The sequence below is a fragment of the Geotrypetes seraphini genome, chromosome 4 (assembly GCF_902459505.1).
Source record: "Geotrypetes seraphini chromosome 4, aGeoSer1.1, whole genome shotgun sequence".
In the NCBI taxonomy this organism is placed as follows: domain Eukaryota; kingdom Metazoa; phylum Chordata; class Amphibia; order Gymnophiona; family Dermophiidae; genus Geotrypetes; species Geotrypetes seraphini.
Genome location: NC_047087.1, coordinates 109,933,286 through 109,950,539, shown reverse-complemented (window position 1 = coordinate 109,950,539; position 17,254 = coordinate 109,933,286). Strand labels below are relative to the sequence as shown.

Sequence of the window (17,254 nt, the reverse complement as noted above, 5' to 3'; positions counted from 1 at the left end):
ATTAAATTAAATTAAAATTAAATGCTTAAATAAGATAAGGATAAGATAAGGGTAAACCTGTGTCAGGTTAATATGTGGCAAGAGTCTTGTGACAAAAGGGGAGGTGGGAATGCCTCAGCATTCATAGAAACATAGAAACTGACGGCAGAAAAGGGCCACGGCCCATCTAGTCTGCCATACCAATATCCCACCCCCTAACTCCCTCCGTTAAGAGATCCCACGTGCCAATCCCATTTTTTCTTAAAATCTGGCATGCTGTTGGCCTCAACTACCTGCAGTGGAAGATCATTCCAGCGATCAATCATTCTTTCAGTGAAGAAATATTTTCTGGTGTCACCATGAAATTTCCCACCTCTGAGTTTCAGTGGATGCCCTCTCGTTGCCGTGGGCCTCCTGAGAAAAAAGATATCTTCTTCCACCTCGATACGGCCCGTGACATATTTGACCATTTCGATCATGTCTCCCCTCTCTGCGTTCCTCGAGTGAGTATAGCTGCAACTTATCCAGCCGTTCCTCATATGGGAGATCCTTGAGTCCTGAGACCATCTGGGTGGCCATTCGCTGAACCAACTCAACTCTCAGCACATCTTTGCGGTAATGTAGCCTCCAGAATTATACACAGTATTCCAAATGGGGTCTCACCATGGATCTGTACAAAAGCATTATGACATCGGGCTTCCGGGCTGATGAAACTTCTGCAAAACAATCTGTTTCAAGGTGCAAACCTTTTTCCTTGCTTTTATAAGAGGGAAAGAGAAAAAATTCATACTTCTACACAGGACCTCACAGGGCCTAGATCCGCACACAGGGCCTTGATCCGTACACAGGGCTTAGATCAGTGTGCCGACCTGGCCTGGTTCAGAAAACTACCTGTGTGCTGACCTTGCCTGTGTTCTGATGCCCTGGATCAGAACTTATCAGACCTCCAATCCTACATAAAATAAACCAACAAAAAATGGAATCCCTTCCCCTAAATATGCTTACCCATTCTAGTTCAGTCACCTCTTATGGTTTGGTATGGGTTCCATCCAAGCTTAAATACTTAGGTATTGAACTTTCTCAATCTTTAGACGATACAATTGCCATTAATAGTGACAAACTTATTTCATCAATTAAAACAAATAATGATAAAAATGATGATAGCTCCAAAAATAAATTATATCCTACTCATGATCTCCATGTTATTCCATATCTCCTTCTATAAAACATAAGAACATAAGAAGTTGCCTCCGCTGAGGCAGACCAGAGGTCCATCTCGCCCAGCGGTCCGCTCCCGCAGCGGCCAATCAGGCCTATTGCCTGAGCAGTGGTCCCTGACTATTTCTATAACTACCTCTTGCTCCTATCCCTATAACCTACCTCTACTCCTATCTGATAACCTACCTCTACTCCTATCAGATCGGGAGCCCTTTCCAGCAGGGCACCTAGCATCATCTACACCCCTCCCCGTTCCAGCAGGGGAGAGAACTACAGGAGGAGCAGCGCTGACGATGCTTGGCACCAACTGCCAGTTTCACTAGTGGCCAGATCGGGAGCCCTTTCCAGCAGGGCACCTAGTATTTTTCTGGAAACAAAAGCAACCCAGATTGGCCTTGAAAAAATTAAAGATGAAAAGAGAATATTGGGGGTGTTTTTTCCTGATTTTATCACTACCATAAAACTTTCATTACACATCAGGGACTCCATTGGTTCACTGATCATTCTTATTACACTCCTTCTTGGTATTTGCTTGAAGAAACACTATCTCAACCTATTCCCTTACACACACTATTATCAGTACCATGCTCTTATATTAAAAATCCAATCTTACTCTCCACCTATAAATGCTTAGGAGAATTTGATAAATTACTTGATTTTACTTTTCATTCATCAACATATGCCTATCTTTGGTTCAGTTCCCACATTCTCATTAACAGAACTCCATTCCTTTGGAAAGAATGGATAGATAAAGGTATTCTCAGGCTTCATGATGTTCTAACTCCTGTGAAAACTTTGATCCCCTTCTCCAAATTAAGAGAACGTTATTCATTAAATGTTAAAGACCATTACAAATGGCTGCAACTATATCACTGCTTTAGTCATAAAAATCTTTTACAAATTTTTCACACTCATTTCCCTTCTATTTTGACTCAAGAATGAGGAAGGAAGGGGAGGAGAAGCTCTGTGCAGGAAAGCGCAGGTGAAGAAAAGACCACTGAAAGACCCCTTAGAATCCCCAATATAGCAGAAACAGGCCAACACAGTTAAAGGCCTAAAATGGCTGCTGAGAGATTAAAATGGCTGAAGACACACTGACTAAAAGCTGTCAGCTCTGAAAGGCACACTTCTGCTTTTTATGAGAAGAGCAAGGCCAAACAGAAGGCAAAGCTGGAAAATAACAATTGTGAAAAAGGGACCCTACACCCAAGTGAGCATGGCCAGCTGTTAAAAACCATATAAGAATAAGGATGTGAAACTTAAGAAAGTCAACCACAGAGTTAAAAAAAACTGTTAGGCCCAAGTGTTCAAAAAGGGGATCTTGGTATATTAACAGGACATTTACGGGAAAAGCAGGATAGTTCTAGTGAAAAAGGCGTGATACACAGTATCACTCAAAAATGTTAACCAACCAATAGATTAATAAGTATAATGATGAATGTAATTAGCCAATGAAAATATGAAATGTAACATGCACCAACGTGGGCCAGACCTGTCAGAAACATATAAAAAGAGCTCTTTGAACCATAGGATTAGAACCAACCTGAGGTTCTCCATCAGACCGGTCTGGTGTTTGCTCTATTGCTCTGTATGCTGTAGGAGAAAATATTAGCTATCCAACAGGGAAGATATAAAAAATTTATGGAGTTCTGGGAGCCATTAACAAATTATTGTAAGGAATGATTATAATTAATTAATTAATAATTTATTTCTCTCCTTTTGTCTATTGAAGTATAAGGGGGGAGGGATGGATGAATTTATATTTTATAAAATTATATGATTATATTGGAAGAAGGGTGGGAGGGAGAAGTTATAGTACGATTTCATTGAATGTATGTTTAATAAGTATTATTACAGTGTATATGATTGTATAATGAATTACTTGTTGAAAGTTTAAAAATTAATAAAGAAATATTTAAAAAAAGGATTTATTCTTGTAAGCTGTTACTGATTTATTATTAAATTTATATTATTCTAACCAGCATAAAGCGTGTCGAGTGGTCTGATAGTGGAGACCATCAACAGCCGGCTCTTCAAGCCACAGTCTTACTACAGACAGGATATGAAGCTTCAAACCTATATAAGATTTATTACCTGCAGATATTTCTTCAATAGAGAGCCTGCAACATATCTGGGAAAAAGATTGTGGTTCTCTGTTGGGGGAACAGGACTGGTTGCAGTGGCATACCTAGCATATGTGACACCTGGGGCCCATCATTTTTTGGCACTCCCCCCATCTGTACAAAAAACATGATTTTTAATAACAATCCACACGTCACACATGAGTACCTAAGAAAAGGCAGCATCTTACATACTGCAGTGAGCAGTACAACAGCAATACACCCATTGTAAAACTAAACAAGCCAGACTAGTACTGATCAATCCTACACCATCAATCCTAACAGAAAACCATGTCTTTCGAACACATAGAACAAAGAAAACACCTTCGCCTAGTATGGAATGTCATCACAAACTAACCCCTCCCCTTTTACAAAACTGTAGTGTGGATTTTAGCCACGGTGGTAACAGCTCTGACGCTCATGGAATTCTGAGCATCAGAGCTGCTACCAGCACGGCTGGCGCTGAAAAACGCTCCACAGTTTTGTAAAAGGGGGGATAAAATAGAAATACATAGACAAAGGTTAAATTGAACCAGCAAGAAGCTGGACTCTGCATACAATGCAACACCACAGAAACAGTGACACATGTCTCCTAAAGCAATAAATAAATAGAAAATTTTTGTTCTACCCTTGTCTTCTCTCGTCTCTGCTTTCCTCATCTTTTTGTTACTCTCTTCCTTCCATCCACTGTCTGCCATCTCTCTGCCCCTATATGGCATCTTCTTCTCCTTCTATGCCCCTTCCAGAAACTGTATGCCTCCCCCTTCCATCTCTCCTTTCACCCCCATTGGTCTGGCATCTCTCTCCTCTCCTTCTCTCTTCCACACCTCTCTTCTGCAATCCCTTTCTTCCCTCATTTTCCTTTTCAATTCATTTTCTGCATCCATCTAGATTACGTTCTTACTACCCTCTCATCAATTTCCTTTTTTACTGTCTATCTACAGCTCGCCACCTCGTTCCCTCACCCCCTCCAGTATTTCCCTAACCCAATCCTTTTTCCCCCCATCATATGCCCTCCTTTTATTTATCCCCTCCTTCCATCTCTTTCTCTACCCCTTCCATCTAGTACCTTCTCCTCTCTCTGTCCACTTCCATCGTCTGCTCCCCTCTTTCTCTCCTCCCATTTCCTTCCTGCATTTGCTGCCTTATCTCTCCCATCTGCACTTCCATCCAGCATAGGCTCCCCCTCTACCCGCCACACTACCATCCAATGTCTGCCATTTCTCTCTCCATCCACCCCTCTTCAATCAGCATCTGCCCCCTTTATTTCCCTCCGATCCAATTCCATCCAGTATCCTTCCCCCTTATGTCTCTCTCCCCTTTCCCTCTACATCAATTCCATCAGCACCACCCTTCCATACCACCCTGCCCCCTTTCTCTCCCTGCACCACTCTTTCATTCCAGCAGTCCTGCTCCTTTCTCGCGATGACTGTAGCTGCCGGCTGACGGTTCACCCCACTCCGAAGTACTAGCTCTGGAGCAGAGTCGGCAGCCAAGTGATGGAAGGTCCCGCGATGACTCCAGGCTTTTCTCTGGAAGAAGTAAGTTACGTCGGAGGGGGCTGACCCAGCAGATGCAGGGAGTTGCGGCAAGGACCCGCGATGACTGCGTCTGCCGGGTTCACCCCTTCCGACATAACTTACTTCTTCCGCTGCAAAGCCGGCAGACGAGTCATTGGGGGACCTTCCTGCACCTCAGCGCAGCTGCCGACTCTACTCTAGAGCAGTGTTTTTCAACCTTTTTACACCTGTGGACCGGCAGAAATAAAATAATTATTTTGTGGACCGGCAAACTACTAAGACTGAAATTTAAAAAACGCATTTCTGCCCTGTCTCCGCAAGCTCAGTCCCGGCAAACCATCTGATCCCATCCGCACAAGTCTCAGTTATGATTTTATATTGAACATATTTTATTAAAGTATAAAAAGAAACAATATTCTGTACAATTGTCATTTTATAAATATAAATATACAGAGCAAGGACCAACAAAACCCCTGTCTCCCCTCCCCCTCACATATATCCCCTCTACTATCAAGAAAACTGAACAAGCCAAATCATTATAGAATGCTACACAGAAATATCATGCTAACAGAATACTGCAGTCACACATGACAGGAATAGTGTTAGGGGAGTGCAACTAGGGCAACTGCCCCCTGGTCCGAGAGAGCCCTAAGCTAAAGAAGCACTGCCTGGGCTTGTAGTCCCCAGTTATGTCTCTAGCAGGATATATATTTCAAATCTGATAAATTCTAATGACAAAATAGAAATAAAATGATTTTTTTCTACATTTTGTTGTCTCTGGTTTCTGCTTTTATCTTCTTTTCACTCTTTTCCTTCCAGCATCTACCCTGTCTTTTCAATCCAGCATCTGCCCGTTCCATCTACTGTCTGCCTCTTCCAGAAACTGTCTGTCTCCCCCTGCCATCTCTCCTCTTGACTCCCCCCCTTTGGTCTGGCATCCATCATCTTCCCTCTGTTCCCTCATGGTCTGGCATCTTTCTCCTTTCATCTCTCTTTCCCTCCCCCCTGTGGTGTTTAGCATCTCTCTCTTCTCATTTCCTCCACTCAGATCTGATATCTCTTGTCTCCTTCCCCGTTCTCTGGTATCTCTCTCTTTCCTCTCTCTCTTCCCTTCTCTGGTCTTCCTTCTTTATTTTCTGCCTCCATCTAAATTAAATTTTTTCTTACTATGCAGTCCTCAGCTTCCCTCTTTTCACTATGTCTACCCACAGCATGCCAACCCTTTCCTTCACCCCTCCGCTATCTCACTAACTCTATCTTCTTCCAACATCCAGAATATGTCCTTTTACTTTATCCCTCCTTCCATCCAGTATGTGTACTTTTCTCCACTTCCATTCAGCATTTGCTCTCCCTTCTCCCCACTTCCATCATCTGCCCTCTTCTCTCTGCCCCTTCTCTCTCTCTCCCCACTTCCATCATCTGCCCCTTCTCTCTCTTTCCCCCCACTTCCATCATCTGCCCCTTCTCTCTCTTTCCCCCCACTTCCATCATCTGCCCTCTTCTCTCTCCCCACTTCCATCATCTGCCCCTTTTCCCTACCCCTTCTCTCCACTTCCATCATCTGCCCCTTCTCCCCACTTCCATCATCTGTCTTCTTCTCTCTCCCCTTTCTCCCCACTTCCATCATCTGCCCCTTCTCTTAATCTCTCCATCCACCATAGGCCCATATTTCTACCTTCCTCACCTTTCCGATATTGGCAACAAGATCGGCAACATCTCCCCCCCCTCGCAATGACACTTAAGATCGGCAATGGGCCTCCTTCTACCCCTCCTTCAGATCGGCAATGCGGTGCTCAGTCAAAAGCGGAAACAGGAAGCTGAGTCAGAGGGAAGCTTTTGACGTGAGCACTAGAGAATGACATGGGGAAAAAATCTTTCCCCATCACTGTACCATCCCCTTCACCGCTCCATCACCGCCATTCCCGTCACCATCCTCACAGCATCCATACAAAGTTCTGGCTGCTGAACTGGAGAAAGAGATGTTCAGCTGGCAGGGCTTTGTTTATAAATTTTTATAAACACAACTAATATACTACTTTATCCTGAAGCAAAAAAAAAAAAAAAAAAATAGAATTTTTTTCCTACCTTTGTTGTCTGGTTTCTATTTTCCTCATCTTCTCATTCAATTCCTTCCATCCACTGTCTCTCTTCTCTCTGCGTTTTCCATTTGCTCTGTTACTGTGCCTCTCCCTTTCTCCCCCCTTCCAAATTGGTCTAGCACCCATCTTCTTCCCTCCTCTCCTCCCCCCCCCATAGTCTGGCATCTCTGTCTTCTTCCCTTCCAGCGTCTTCTCCCCACTCTCTGTTCCCCATTTCTCTTCAGTGTCTTCTCCCCACTCTCTTTTCCCCATTTCCCTTCAGCGTCCTTCTCCCCCTCTGTCTTCCCCATGTGATTTCAGCGTCCTTCTCTCCCTCTGTCTTCCCCATGTCCTTTCAGTGTCCTTCTCCTCCCTCTGTCTTCCCCATGTGTTTTCAGCGTCCTTCTCCCCCTCTGTCTTCCCCATGTCCTTTCAGTGTCCTTCTCCCCACTCTGTCTTCCCCATGTGCTTTCAGCGTCCTTCTCCCCCCTCTGTTTTACCCATGTGCTTTCAGCGTCCTTCTCCCCCCCTCTGTTTTACCCATTTCCCTTCAGCGTCTTTTCCTCTCCCTCCCACCTTTCCTCCCTTTCTCCCTCCCTGCCCCATACCTTCGTGGTGCTTTTACACCCCCCCTTACTTTCGTGGTGCTTTTACACCCCTCCCCCTTACTTTCGTGGTGCTTTCACACACCAACAGGCCCGATCTGACAAACCTTCCTGTCCTGTGGCCAGCGATGTCTACACTGCCTTCTTAGGGCAGCCGGAGCATTGTAGTTGCATATGGCTGCCATAAAGGTCGTTTCTGATGCTAGGTATTTCAACCCCACCCCCACCCCCAGTTTGGACTAGTGAGTCCTTATGTTTTTAATGATGCCATCTCCAAAGGGTAGTTTTGCTTTTTCTTATGTGTCAGAGAGTATGTGGTATACTGGTTAGAGCTACAGCCCCAGCACCCTGGGGTTATGAGTTCAAATCCTGCACTGCTCCTTGTGACCCTGGGCAAGTCACTTAATCCCCTAGTGCCCCAGGTATATTAGATAGAGTGTAATCCTGGTTGTGGCAACATGTAAGAAAATCATGTGAAATTTAGCTAAGGATTTAAATAACAACTCATTTGCATCGCTTAGTTAAATTTTTGCGGGTCAGTATCCGTTTTACTCAGACTATACATTTTGTCTGTTTGCAAAAGTGGTAGAGCATCCTGCTGGCCTAAGTATGAAGTTACCTGTAAGAAGAAAAACTAAAAATGCGGAGCAGAAACTGACATTATAGAGAACACCACAGTAAACTGGTAACTTACGCAGGTGTGGAGACAGGGCCGGACAAAGCTTCAGATCAGACTTTTCTATAGGTACTTCAATGGCAGCAGAAATATTTTTCTCCTGTTCCTCCTCAGACATCTTTCTGAAGTTCCCCATCATGATCTTTGTTTTCTGGGAGACCCATTTGGTATCTTCCAGGTAGTAAAATGAGGTCCAGATCATCATCACCACACTCAAAGCAAAGAAGAGCCAAAACTTGAACTTGAAGAAGAAGGCAGAAAAGTGCACATCCATGGTCTCTCTGTAATAATTCTTGACCACAATCTTGTCTTTTGTTCACTTGTTGTTGAGGCTACTTCCAAATATTAGGGTAAAACATGCCAGGAAGATGATAGTGGATCACGGCCTCCTCCCATGTGCTGAATTCATGCAGTGCCTGGTCCACAGATCTTATAAATCCATTAACATGAGAAAACACCTAAAATAAAGTATAGGACCAATCAAATTCACTGAAGTTCAGAGTGAGTTGCATCATTGCAGTGAAGCAATGACAACAACCAATGTGGATGGCTAAATTTGTCTCTAGTTACATAAGAGATGATCTCCAGAGAGCCTCCGGAATGTACAGTATATCCAAATAAGCCCAGAGCAGTGATCAGTCTTTAAACCTCTCAATCAGTGACAAAGTACAAATTAAGGGGCCCCCCAAGAACAAAGTTAGAAAAGATCCCTAGAACCCATCTCAGATGATATGGGAGCAGTTGTAACTGGGATCCAATGCACTGCCAAAACACTTTAGATGGAATTCATGCTATGTAGTCAAGACATCCCCACAACCAGTGGCGTACCAAGGGGGGGGGGGAGGTCCGCCCCGGGTGCACGCCCCAAGGGGGTGCACAGCCGGCCACCCTCCCTATTCTGCCACTGCTGCTTTCCTTAACCAGCAGCAGCGGCAGTAAACAGGGGTGTCCGCGGGTGCTCACCGGCGTTGCTCAGCTTCTGGACACCTCCCCTGCTGAAAGCTGTAAGCCTCCGCTCCTCGCGCAATCCGCAGCTGTGTCGGAAGCGTTCCTGCTGACGTCGCGACGTCAGAGAGAAGGCTTCCGATGCAGCCGCGGATCAGTGAGGTGTAGACGCCCACGGCTTTTAACAGGGGAACTGGCCAGACATGCTGGGCAGGGAAGGGGGGAGGGTAGAAATGCTGCACAGGGAAGAAGGGAGGATAGAAATGCACGGGGAAGGGTAGAAATACTGCACAGGCAAGGGGGGAGACATGCTGCTGCTGCACAGGGAAGGGGGAGAGGGTAGAAATACTGCACAGGGAAGGGGAAGGGTAGAAATTCTGGTCAGGGAAGGGGAGAGGGTAGAAATTCTGTCTAGGGAAGGGGGGAGGGTAGAAATGCTGCACATGGAAGGGGGTAGGGTAGAAATACTGCAAAGGCAAGGGGGGGAGACATGCTGCTACTGCTGCTGCACAGGGAAGGAGGAGAAATGCTGCACAGGCATGGGGAGAGAAATGCTACTGCTGCACAGGCAAGGGGGGAGAAATGCACACAGGGAAGGGGGGAGAGAGAGGGAATGAGGGAGAAGGAAGACAAGGGAGAGGAACCAGAGATGCCAATTCCATGGGAGGGAGGGAAAGGAAAAAAGGAAAGGAGATACCAGACCATGGAGGGGGAGGAAGAGATGCCATGGCACGAGGGAAGGGAAGGAGATAGAGATACCACACCATGGTGTAGTGGGAAGGAAGGAAGGAAAGGAGAAGAGAAAGATGCCAAAGCATAGGGGAGGGGGTGGAGACAGAAAAATGGAGAGGGGGTGAAGCTGAAATGAATCATGTGCAAAGGAGAGAAGGGACCCCAGATATACAGTTTATTGAAGGGACATAGAAAGAGGGAAGATGGCATATGGAAGAGAGAGAGTGTGGGCAGTTGATGGAAGGGGTAGAGAGAGAGGGCAGAAGCTGGGTGGAAGGGGCAAAGAGAGGGCAGATGTTGCATGGAAGGGAGAGAGAATAAATGCTGTATAGAAAGAAGAGAGCAAAGAGAAGATGATTAAAGCAGAAACGACAAAAGGTAGAAAGATTTTTTTGTTGCTTTACTTAGAATCAAGTAGTATTGTAACTGTATTGATAAAAGTTTATAAATAGGAAATGGAAATAAGGCAATTTTTTGGACTAAACCCCTTTCCTCAGGACAGGATGCCATAACAGCAGTATACTGTACTGCTCTGAAGAAAGATTTGGCCTCTGAAAGCTAATTGAAAAATGGATTAGTCCAATAAAATGGTATTTTCTTATTTCTCATTTGTTTTATTTTGCACAGTATTAGGAGACATGTGTCACTGTTTTTGTGGTGTTGTATTGTATGCAAAGTCTGGTTTCTTGGCGGTTCAGTTTAACTTTTGTCTACATATTTCTATTTTTAGTTTGTGATTATTCCATATTGGGCGAGGGTGTATCTCTGTTCTGTGTGTATGAAAAGGACATAGTTTTCAGTTGGCATTGACTACAGGATCAATTGACTGTGCAGGATCTGGCTTGTTTAGTTTTACAATGTATGTGTTGGTATTCTAGTGCTCACTGCAGTGTTTAAGATGCTGCCTTTTCCTAGGTACACTCTTGTGCGATATGTGGATTGTTGCTAAAAATCATATTTTTGATATAGATGGGGGGGTGTCAAAAATGATGGGCCCCGGGTGTCACATTTGCTAGGTACGCCACTGCTCACAACACTTGACTTTAGCCATAAAGCAGCATTACAAAACTAAGGTTCTCCTAAATTATCTTTTTTTGACAGAAGAAAGTCATTCCATGTTAAGTTTGACATCCCTCACAACACCCAACTTACAGCTTTTAGAAACTCAATTATTTAGGTAATTAGTGACAATTTTCAAACAACCAACTTGTGTGCGTACTCCCCCTGTTCCCACCACCCCTCCTCACAATATCTAGAAGGACTCAAAATTATTCTATAATGCAAACAACATTTACCTGCATATAGAGAAGGTGATCTTAAGGGACATATTTTGGACAAGAGTGGAAAGTGCAAACAAATTTATTTTCAAGTCTGAGCAAGTTATTTCTCCAAAGATAACCTACCTGCATAAAAACAGGTGCAAATACCTACCAGTATTTTGTCTACATAATTTTTAATTGAAAGTATATAAATGAAGACCTGCCCCAGTGGTTAAAGCTGTAAGCTGTGAATCAGAGAAAAGAGGATTCAAATCCCTGTTTCTCCCAATGACACTCCTTGTGACCACTGGAAAGTCACTTCACTACTGCCTAAATGGAGAGCTATATTTACTAAAAATGTGAGTAGCAGGCTACTAATGTTTTTTTCTTTTTTAGTCTCCCCCCTTCCAATTATTCAAAGTTGTTAAATCACAAGCAGACTGAGAAATTGCAGGAAAATCTGGTTAGATGAAAAGTAGGCATTCAAATGACAGATTAAATTTGATGTGGCAAGTGCAAAGTGATACATATTGGGGAAAAATAACCATAATTATACTAAGTTCTACATTAGGAGTTACCACTCAGGAAAAGAATCTAGATGTCATCATGGACAATACATTCAAATCAAAAAAACAAACAGAATGTTAGGAATTATTAGGCAAGGAGCCAAGATGGCATCCTGAGAGGAGGATATGGTAAGAGTTAATTATCATTTGTATTCGGGAGATTTTTCAGAGGTCAAGGTAGATGACTTTAAAATATGCAATGTCACCTCAGTAACAAATACAAAAATAGATAAATATACCCCCTCCCCTTTTACTAAACCTTGCCGGTAGCCAGATTTTTTAAAAAAACAACCCCGAGCTTAGAAACATAGAAACTGACGGCAGAAAAGGGCCACGGCCCATCTAGTCTGCCATACCAATGTCCCACCCCCTAACTCCCTCCGTGAAGAGATCCCACGTGCCAATCCCATTTTTTCTTAAAATCTGACCCGCTGCTGGCCTCAATTACCTCAAGTGGAAGACTATTCCAGTGATCAACTACTCTTTCGGTGAAGAAATATTTTCTGGTGTCACCATTAAATTTCCTACGGATGCCCTCTTGTTGCCGTGGGACCTTTAAGAAAAAAGATATCTTCCTTCACCTCGATACAGCCCGTGACATATTTGAACGTCTTGATCATGTCCCCCCTCTCTCTGCGTTCCTTGAGTGAGTATAGCTGCAACTTATCCAGCCGTTCCTCATACGGGAGATCCTTGAGTCCTGAGACCATCCGGGTGGCCATTCTCTGAATTGACTCAACTCTCTGCACATCTTTGTGGTAATGTGGCCTCCAGAATTGTACACAGTATTCCAGATGGGGGTCTCACCATGGATCTGTACAAAGGCATTATGATCTCGGGCTTACGGCTGACGAAGCTCCTACGGATACAACCTATGATTTGTCTAGCTTTGGATGAAGCTTTCTCCACTTGATTGGCAGACTTCATGTCTTCACTAATGATCACCCCCAAGTCTCGTTCTGCTACAGTCCTTGCTAGGGCTCACCAATTAGGGTGTAAGACGTGCATGGATTTTTGCTGCCAAGGTGCATGACCTTGCATTGTTTGGCATTGAAACTTAGTTTACAACTACTATAGAGCAAAAAATGGAAAGAACCCTCCAAAATGTAGATAACAATCAGAAACACAGGTTCCACATGCAACTGTATAGAGTTAAACAAGAGGAAAAGACCTCAGAAGCCTGCACCACATAGAATATATAATTCACTCCGTGGTTTATCAGCAGGACAGGTTCTCTATCATAGATCTATGATAGAGAACCTGTCCTGCTGATAAACCACGGAGTGAATTATATATTCTATGTGGTGCAGGCTTCTGAGGTCTTTTCCTCTTGTTTAGCTCTATACAGTTGCATGTGGAACCTGTGTTCTGATTGAAACTTAGTTGTCAGGTCCTTGACCAATGCTCCAGTAGGAGCAGGTCATATGTCATACTGTCGGGTATTGAGCCTTTGTCAGGCACTGTGCTTTTGTCTATTGTGCTCTTGCCCACTATGTTGCATAGTTTGGCGAATAACGTAATTTTACCTCGAAGACCCTTAGCCAAGTCACATATGAAGATGTTGAATAGGATCGGGCCCAAGACCGAGCCCTGCGGCACTCCGCTGATCACCTCCGTCGTTTCGGAGGGGGTGCCATTTACCACCACCCTTTGAAGTCTGCCACTAAGCCAGTCCTTAACCCATGCAGTTAATATGTCGCCTAATCCCATCGAACTCATCTTGTCCAATAACCTGCGGAGTGGGACGCTATCAAATGCTTTGCTGAAGTCCAAGTACACGATGTCTAGGGATTCCCCCATAACCAGTTTTCTTATTACCCAGTCAAAGAAGCTGATCAGATTTGATTGGCAGGACCTTCCTTTTTTAAATCTGTGTTGATGGGGATCTCGTAGATACTCCTCGGACAGGATCGTGTCCAATTGACGTTTGATTAGAATTTCCATTAGTTTGCTCACTATCGATGTGAGACTCACTGGTCTGTAGTTCGCAGCCTCCTTCCTTTTCCCTACCCTGCCGGTAGCCAGCAAGATTTTAAAAAATCAATTTTCTCTGCAACACCTACCCTGCACACCATATAAAAACAAAACTTGAGTGCCATCTCATCAGTGCATCATGTGTGCCCATCTTAGAAGCAGCATTAAAAGGAAGGTGGTATGTAGGAGATGAATATTTTTATTTTATACAGTACATTACTGAAGTTTTTGGGTTGTGGAACGAATCGTTTGAGTTTCCGTTATTTCTGGTTGCAGCACCCAGGCAAGGTCGACCAATGGCTGAGAACACTTTCCGGTGGCATCACGGAGGGGGCGGGATAGAGCCAGATCGGGAGGGTATTCCTTAAAGGACACTTTCGCCACTCTGACCGGCTTCTTAGCCTTTTTCTTGGCCGTGGGGGTGGACCGGTAGCTGCGCTGAAGTACAGGTCCCAGGAGGTTCCGGACTCGGCTGGCTGTTCATCCCCCTAGAGCGTGCACCCAGGGCCCCCCGCCCTTGGAACAACATTGGTATTATTACATATCAAGCACATTATTTTATATTTTACTTCACAGCAAAAATACTCCAATTCCCACTTTTCTTGAAAATGTTGATGTTTTTCAGCAATTTTTCATTTAGTTTTACTACCACCTGGTTTCGATAAAGAAATACTGACTACAAAGAGCCGAAATAAATGAGTAATCGTTAACACAAAAAAATAAAACATTTCAATAAAAATCGGTATCTTTTCTTAAATATTAACTTACCAGACACAGAATAATTGCATAAATTAATGTGTAATGTAAATAAACCTGTACTCGTATTTTTATTGTAATCCGAAGGCAAAATATTTCCAATTAGGCGCACCAAGCAAGTCAATACAATACTAATGGCATAGTAGGTATTATCATCTGAGTCACTGCTAGTATTAGTAGGGGGAAATGGTGCATTATGACTAGAAGCGCAAACTTGTCTCGGGTACCAAAGGCATTTACATTGTATAAGACTCTGGTGGGACCTCATTTAGAATATTGTGTACAATTCTGGAAGCCGCACCTTCAAAAAGATATAAAAAGGTTGGAGTCGGTCCAGAGGAAGGCTACTAAAATGATGTATGGTCTTTGTGATAAGGCATATGGGGACAGCTTAAAGATCTCAATCTGTATACTTTGGAGGAAAGGCGGGAGAAGGGAGATATGATAAAGTCGTTTAAATACCTACATAATATAAATGTGCATGAATTGAGTCTCTTTCATTTGAAAGAAAATTCTGCAATAAGAGGGCATAGGATGAAGTTAAGAGGTGATAGGCTCCGGAGTAATCTAAGGAAATACTTTTTTACGGAAAGGGTGGTAGATGCGTGGAACAGTCTCCTGGAAGAGGTGATGGAAACAGAGACTGTGTCTGGAATCAAGAGGGCATGGGATAGGCACGTGGGATCTCTCAGAGAAAGAGATAATGGTTACTGTGAATGGGCAGACTAGATGGGACATTTGGCCTTTATCTGCCGTCATGTTTCTATGTTTCTAATAAGAATAAGCAACTGGTTATACACTTACATTGTATCAGTGTTTCTTAACACGTGGTACGCATACGCTAGGAGGTACGCGGACTGCCTGTTGGGGTACGCGGACTGGCCACCGCCAAGAATATCTCCCTGCCTGCCTACCCACTGCACCCCTCCACCTCCAGAGCCAACCCTGCCACCTGACTCTATCCCCCACCTCCCCCACCGTTGCAATTATGGGCAGGGACGGGCCAGGTGCATGCAGGGACTGCACGCCACCAGCCCACAAGACTTCCCCCCAACGTCAATTCTAATATCGGAGAGAAGGTTTCGGGCAAGCCAATCGCTGCCTGGCTGGCCCAGAACCTTCTCTCCAATGTCAGAATTGATGTCGGGGGGGGGGGGGGAGGAGGGAGGACGGCTTGTGGGCCATTCGCTGCATGTGCCCCTCTCTCTCTCTCTTTCTCTGTTACAACTGAAATACAGAAAGAGAACTGCAGATTCAGGACTGCTAAATTTACCACAGTGCCAGAGACCAAGCTCAATCCCCCCTCCCCCAGATAAGAATTTAAAAGAGGTGCCAGAACGTCACTTTGCAAGCAGGTTAAGAGGGATTTTAGGCCACCTTCTTATGTTTTTGGAAACACCAAAGTATTGAAAACTTCAATCCAAACCCTCCAGTCTTATTTGTGGATACAATGTTAACTACTTTATAATTTGGTAGGATGCCTAACATTTAATAGCTTTTGGAGCCTAGGTAGCTCCTATCATCATTAGTATTTTTTTTTTTTTTTATCCTGACGATGAATGGTGTACATTTACAATCTGAAGGCTGACATGAAGGGATTTGGGATTTAGATCACACATTTTTCAGTAGTAGCTTAAGATGAGTTTACATTCAGGTACAGTAGGTTATTTCCCTTTCCCCAGAAGATTTGCAATAAATTTAATCCCAGGGCAATGAAGGGTTACATCACAAGCAGCTGCAGTGGGATTTGAACCAACCTTCCCTGTCATGAATCAACATTCTGTAGTGTACAGTCAGCATTGACACAAATTAGACGCATTTAAATCCCAGAAAAACAGCCCCTCCCCCCCCCCCTGAATCACTCAGCGCTATTGTTAAATGAGCTGCAGGCCAGGGCCCACCAGCAGGCTGTATTTCCTTCAGCTTCAAGCAGTCAGCCCCCCCTCCTCTCCTCTCACTGCCAGGGCTGGTAGTACACATGCAGGAGCCCTGAGGAGGAAGTGCTAATGCCTGATCTATGTCACCTTCTGCTTCAGGCTTACGGGATACTGTGTGCCAAGGGGGCCCAGGGAAACAAACCTCTTTGCCATGCTCTAACTCCTTCACCCCTTCTCATTCCTCCTGAAAAATTGGTCTTTGCTTTGCTCTGCACACACACAGGGACGGATACCTCACAATTCCTTAGCCAAAGGCCACAACGGGTTCAAACACTTCACCTCCTTCCCCAGCATCCGGGCTGATAAACCAACAGCTGAGACCCAGTTACAAATACTGAAAACAAAACCTAGCTGCCCATCACTAAACAGGATTTTGCAAGGCATTTTTCTTCCTATGTAACCCTTTCTGCAGCCCCTGTCAAAATCACATCAAGAGCTCCCCCACACTTACTTGATTGCTGCTGGCTCCTTCCACTCCTAGTAAAAGCCACTGCACGCATCAGAAAGAGATTTCTGTCTCAGCCCAGTCAGTGCACTGCCTTCAGTCTTTTAAAGGTACTGTACTTCTTCCTCCCAACCAGACTCCTCCTCTTTCTTGTTCTTACAAGCTCTCTCTGTGCTTGTTGCCACCTCACAGCTTCCTTTGGCATACAGTATTGGAAACATAGATTCAGTAAGCAAATCAATTGTGTACCAATCGGTTTGCAACCCAATTTTCCTCCGACCCAATTCACTAACCTCTGTCCCGATCATCCTCCGATCCGCACATGCAAATGAGGGTGAACGGCATTCAAATGTAGGCAGGCAGCGATTCACTTAAAAAAATTAGGGGCACCGACTGGGCTGACCGATCAAAAATAAGCGACAGCTGAGGACCAGTTGCTCAGGT

General features: G+C 44.3%; 1 protein-coding gene across 4 annotated transcripts in view; it reads right to left on the bottom strand.

The window, feature by feature from the left end:
* B4GALT4 (beta-1,4-galactosyltransferase 4) overlaps positions 1 to 16,951 on the bottom strand; it is a 145,579-nt gene extending 128,628 nt beyond the window's left edge. For all 4 annotated transcript variants that reach the window (XM_033943443.1, XM_033943442.1, XM_033943444.1 and 1 more), the window contains exons 1-2: positions 16,817 to 16,951; positions 8,215 to 8,654 (exon numbers count right to left, since the gene is read on the bottom strand). In XM_033943443.1, coding sequence (XP_033799334.1) covers positions 8,215 to 8,470 — 256 coding nt within the window. In that variant the 5' untranslated portion in view covers positions 8,471 to 8,654; positions 16,817 to 16,951. The remainder of the gene's footprint in view (positions 1 to 8,214; positions 8,655 to 16,816) is intronic.
* Positions 16,952 to 17,254: the final 303 nt, after the last annotated feature.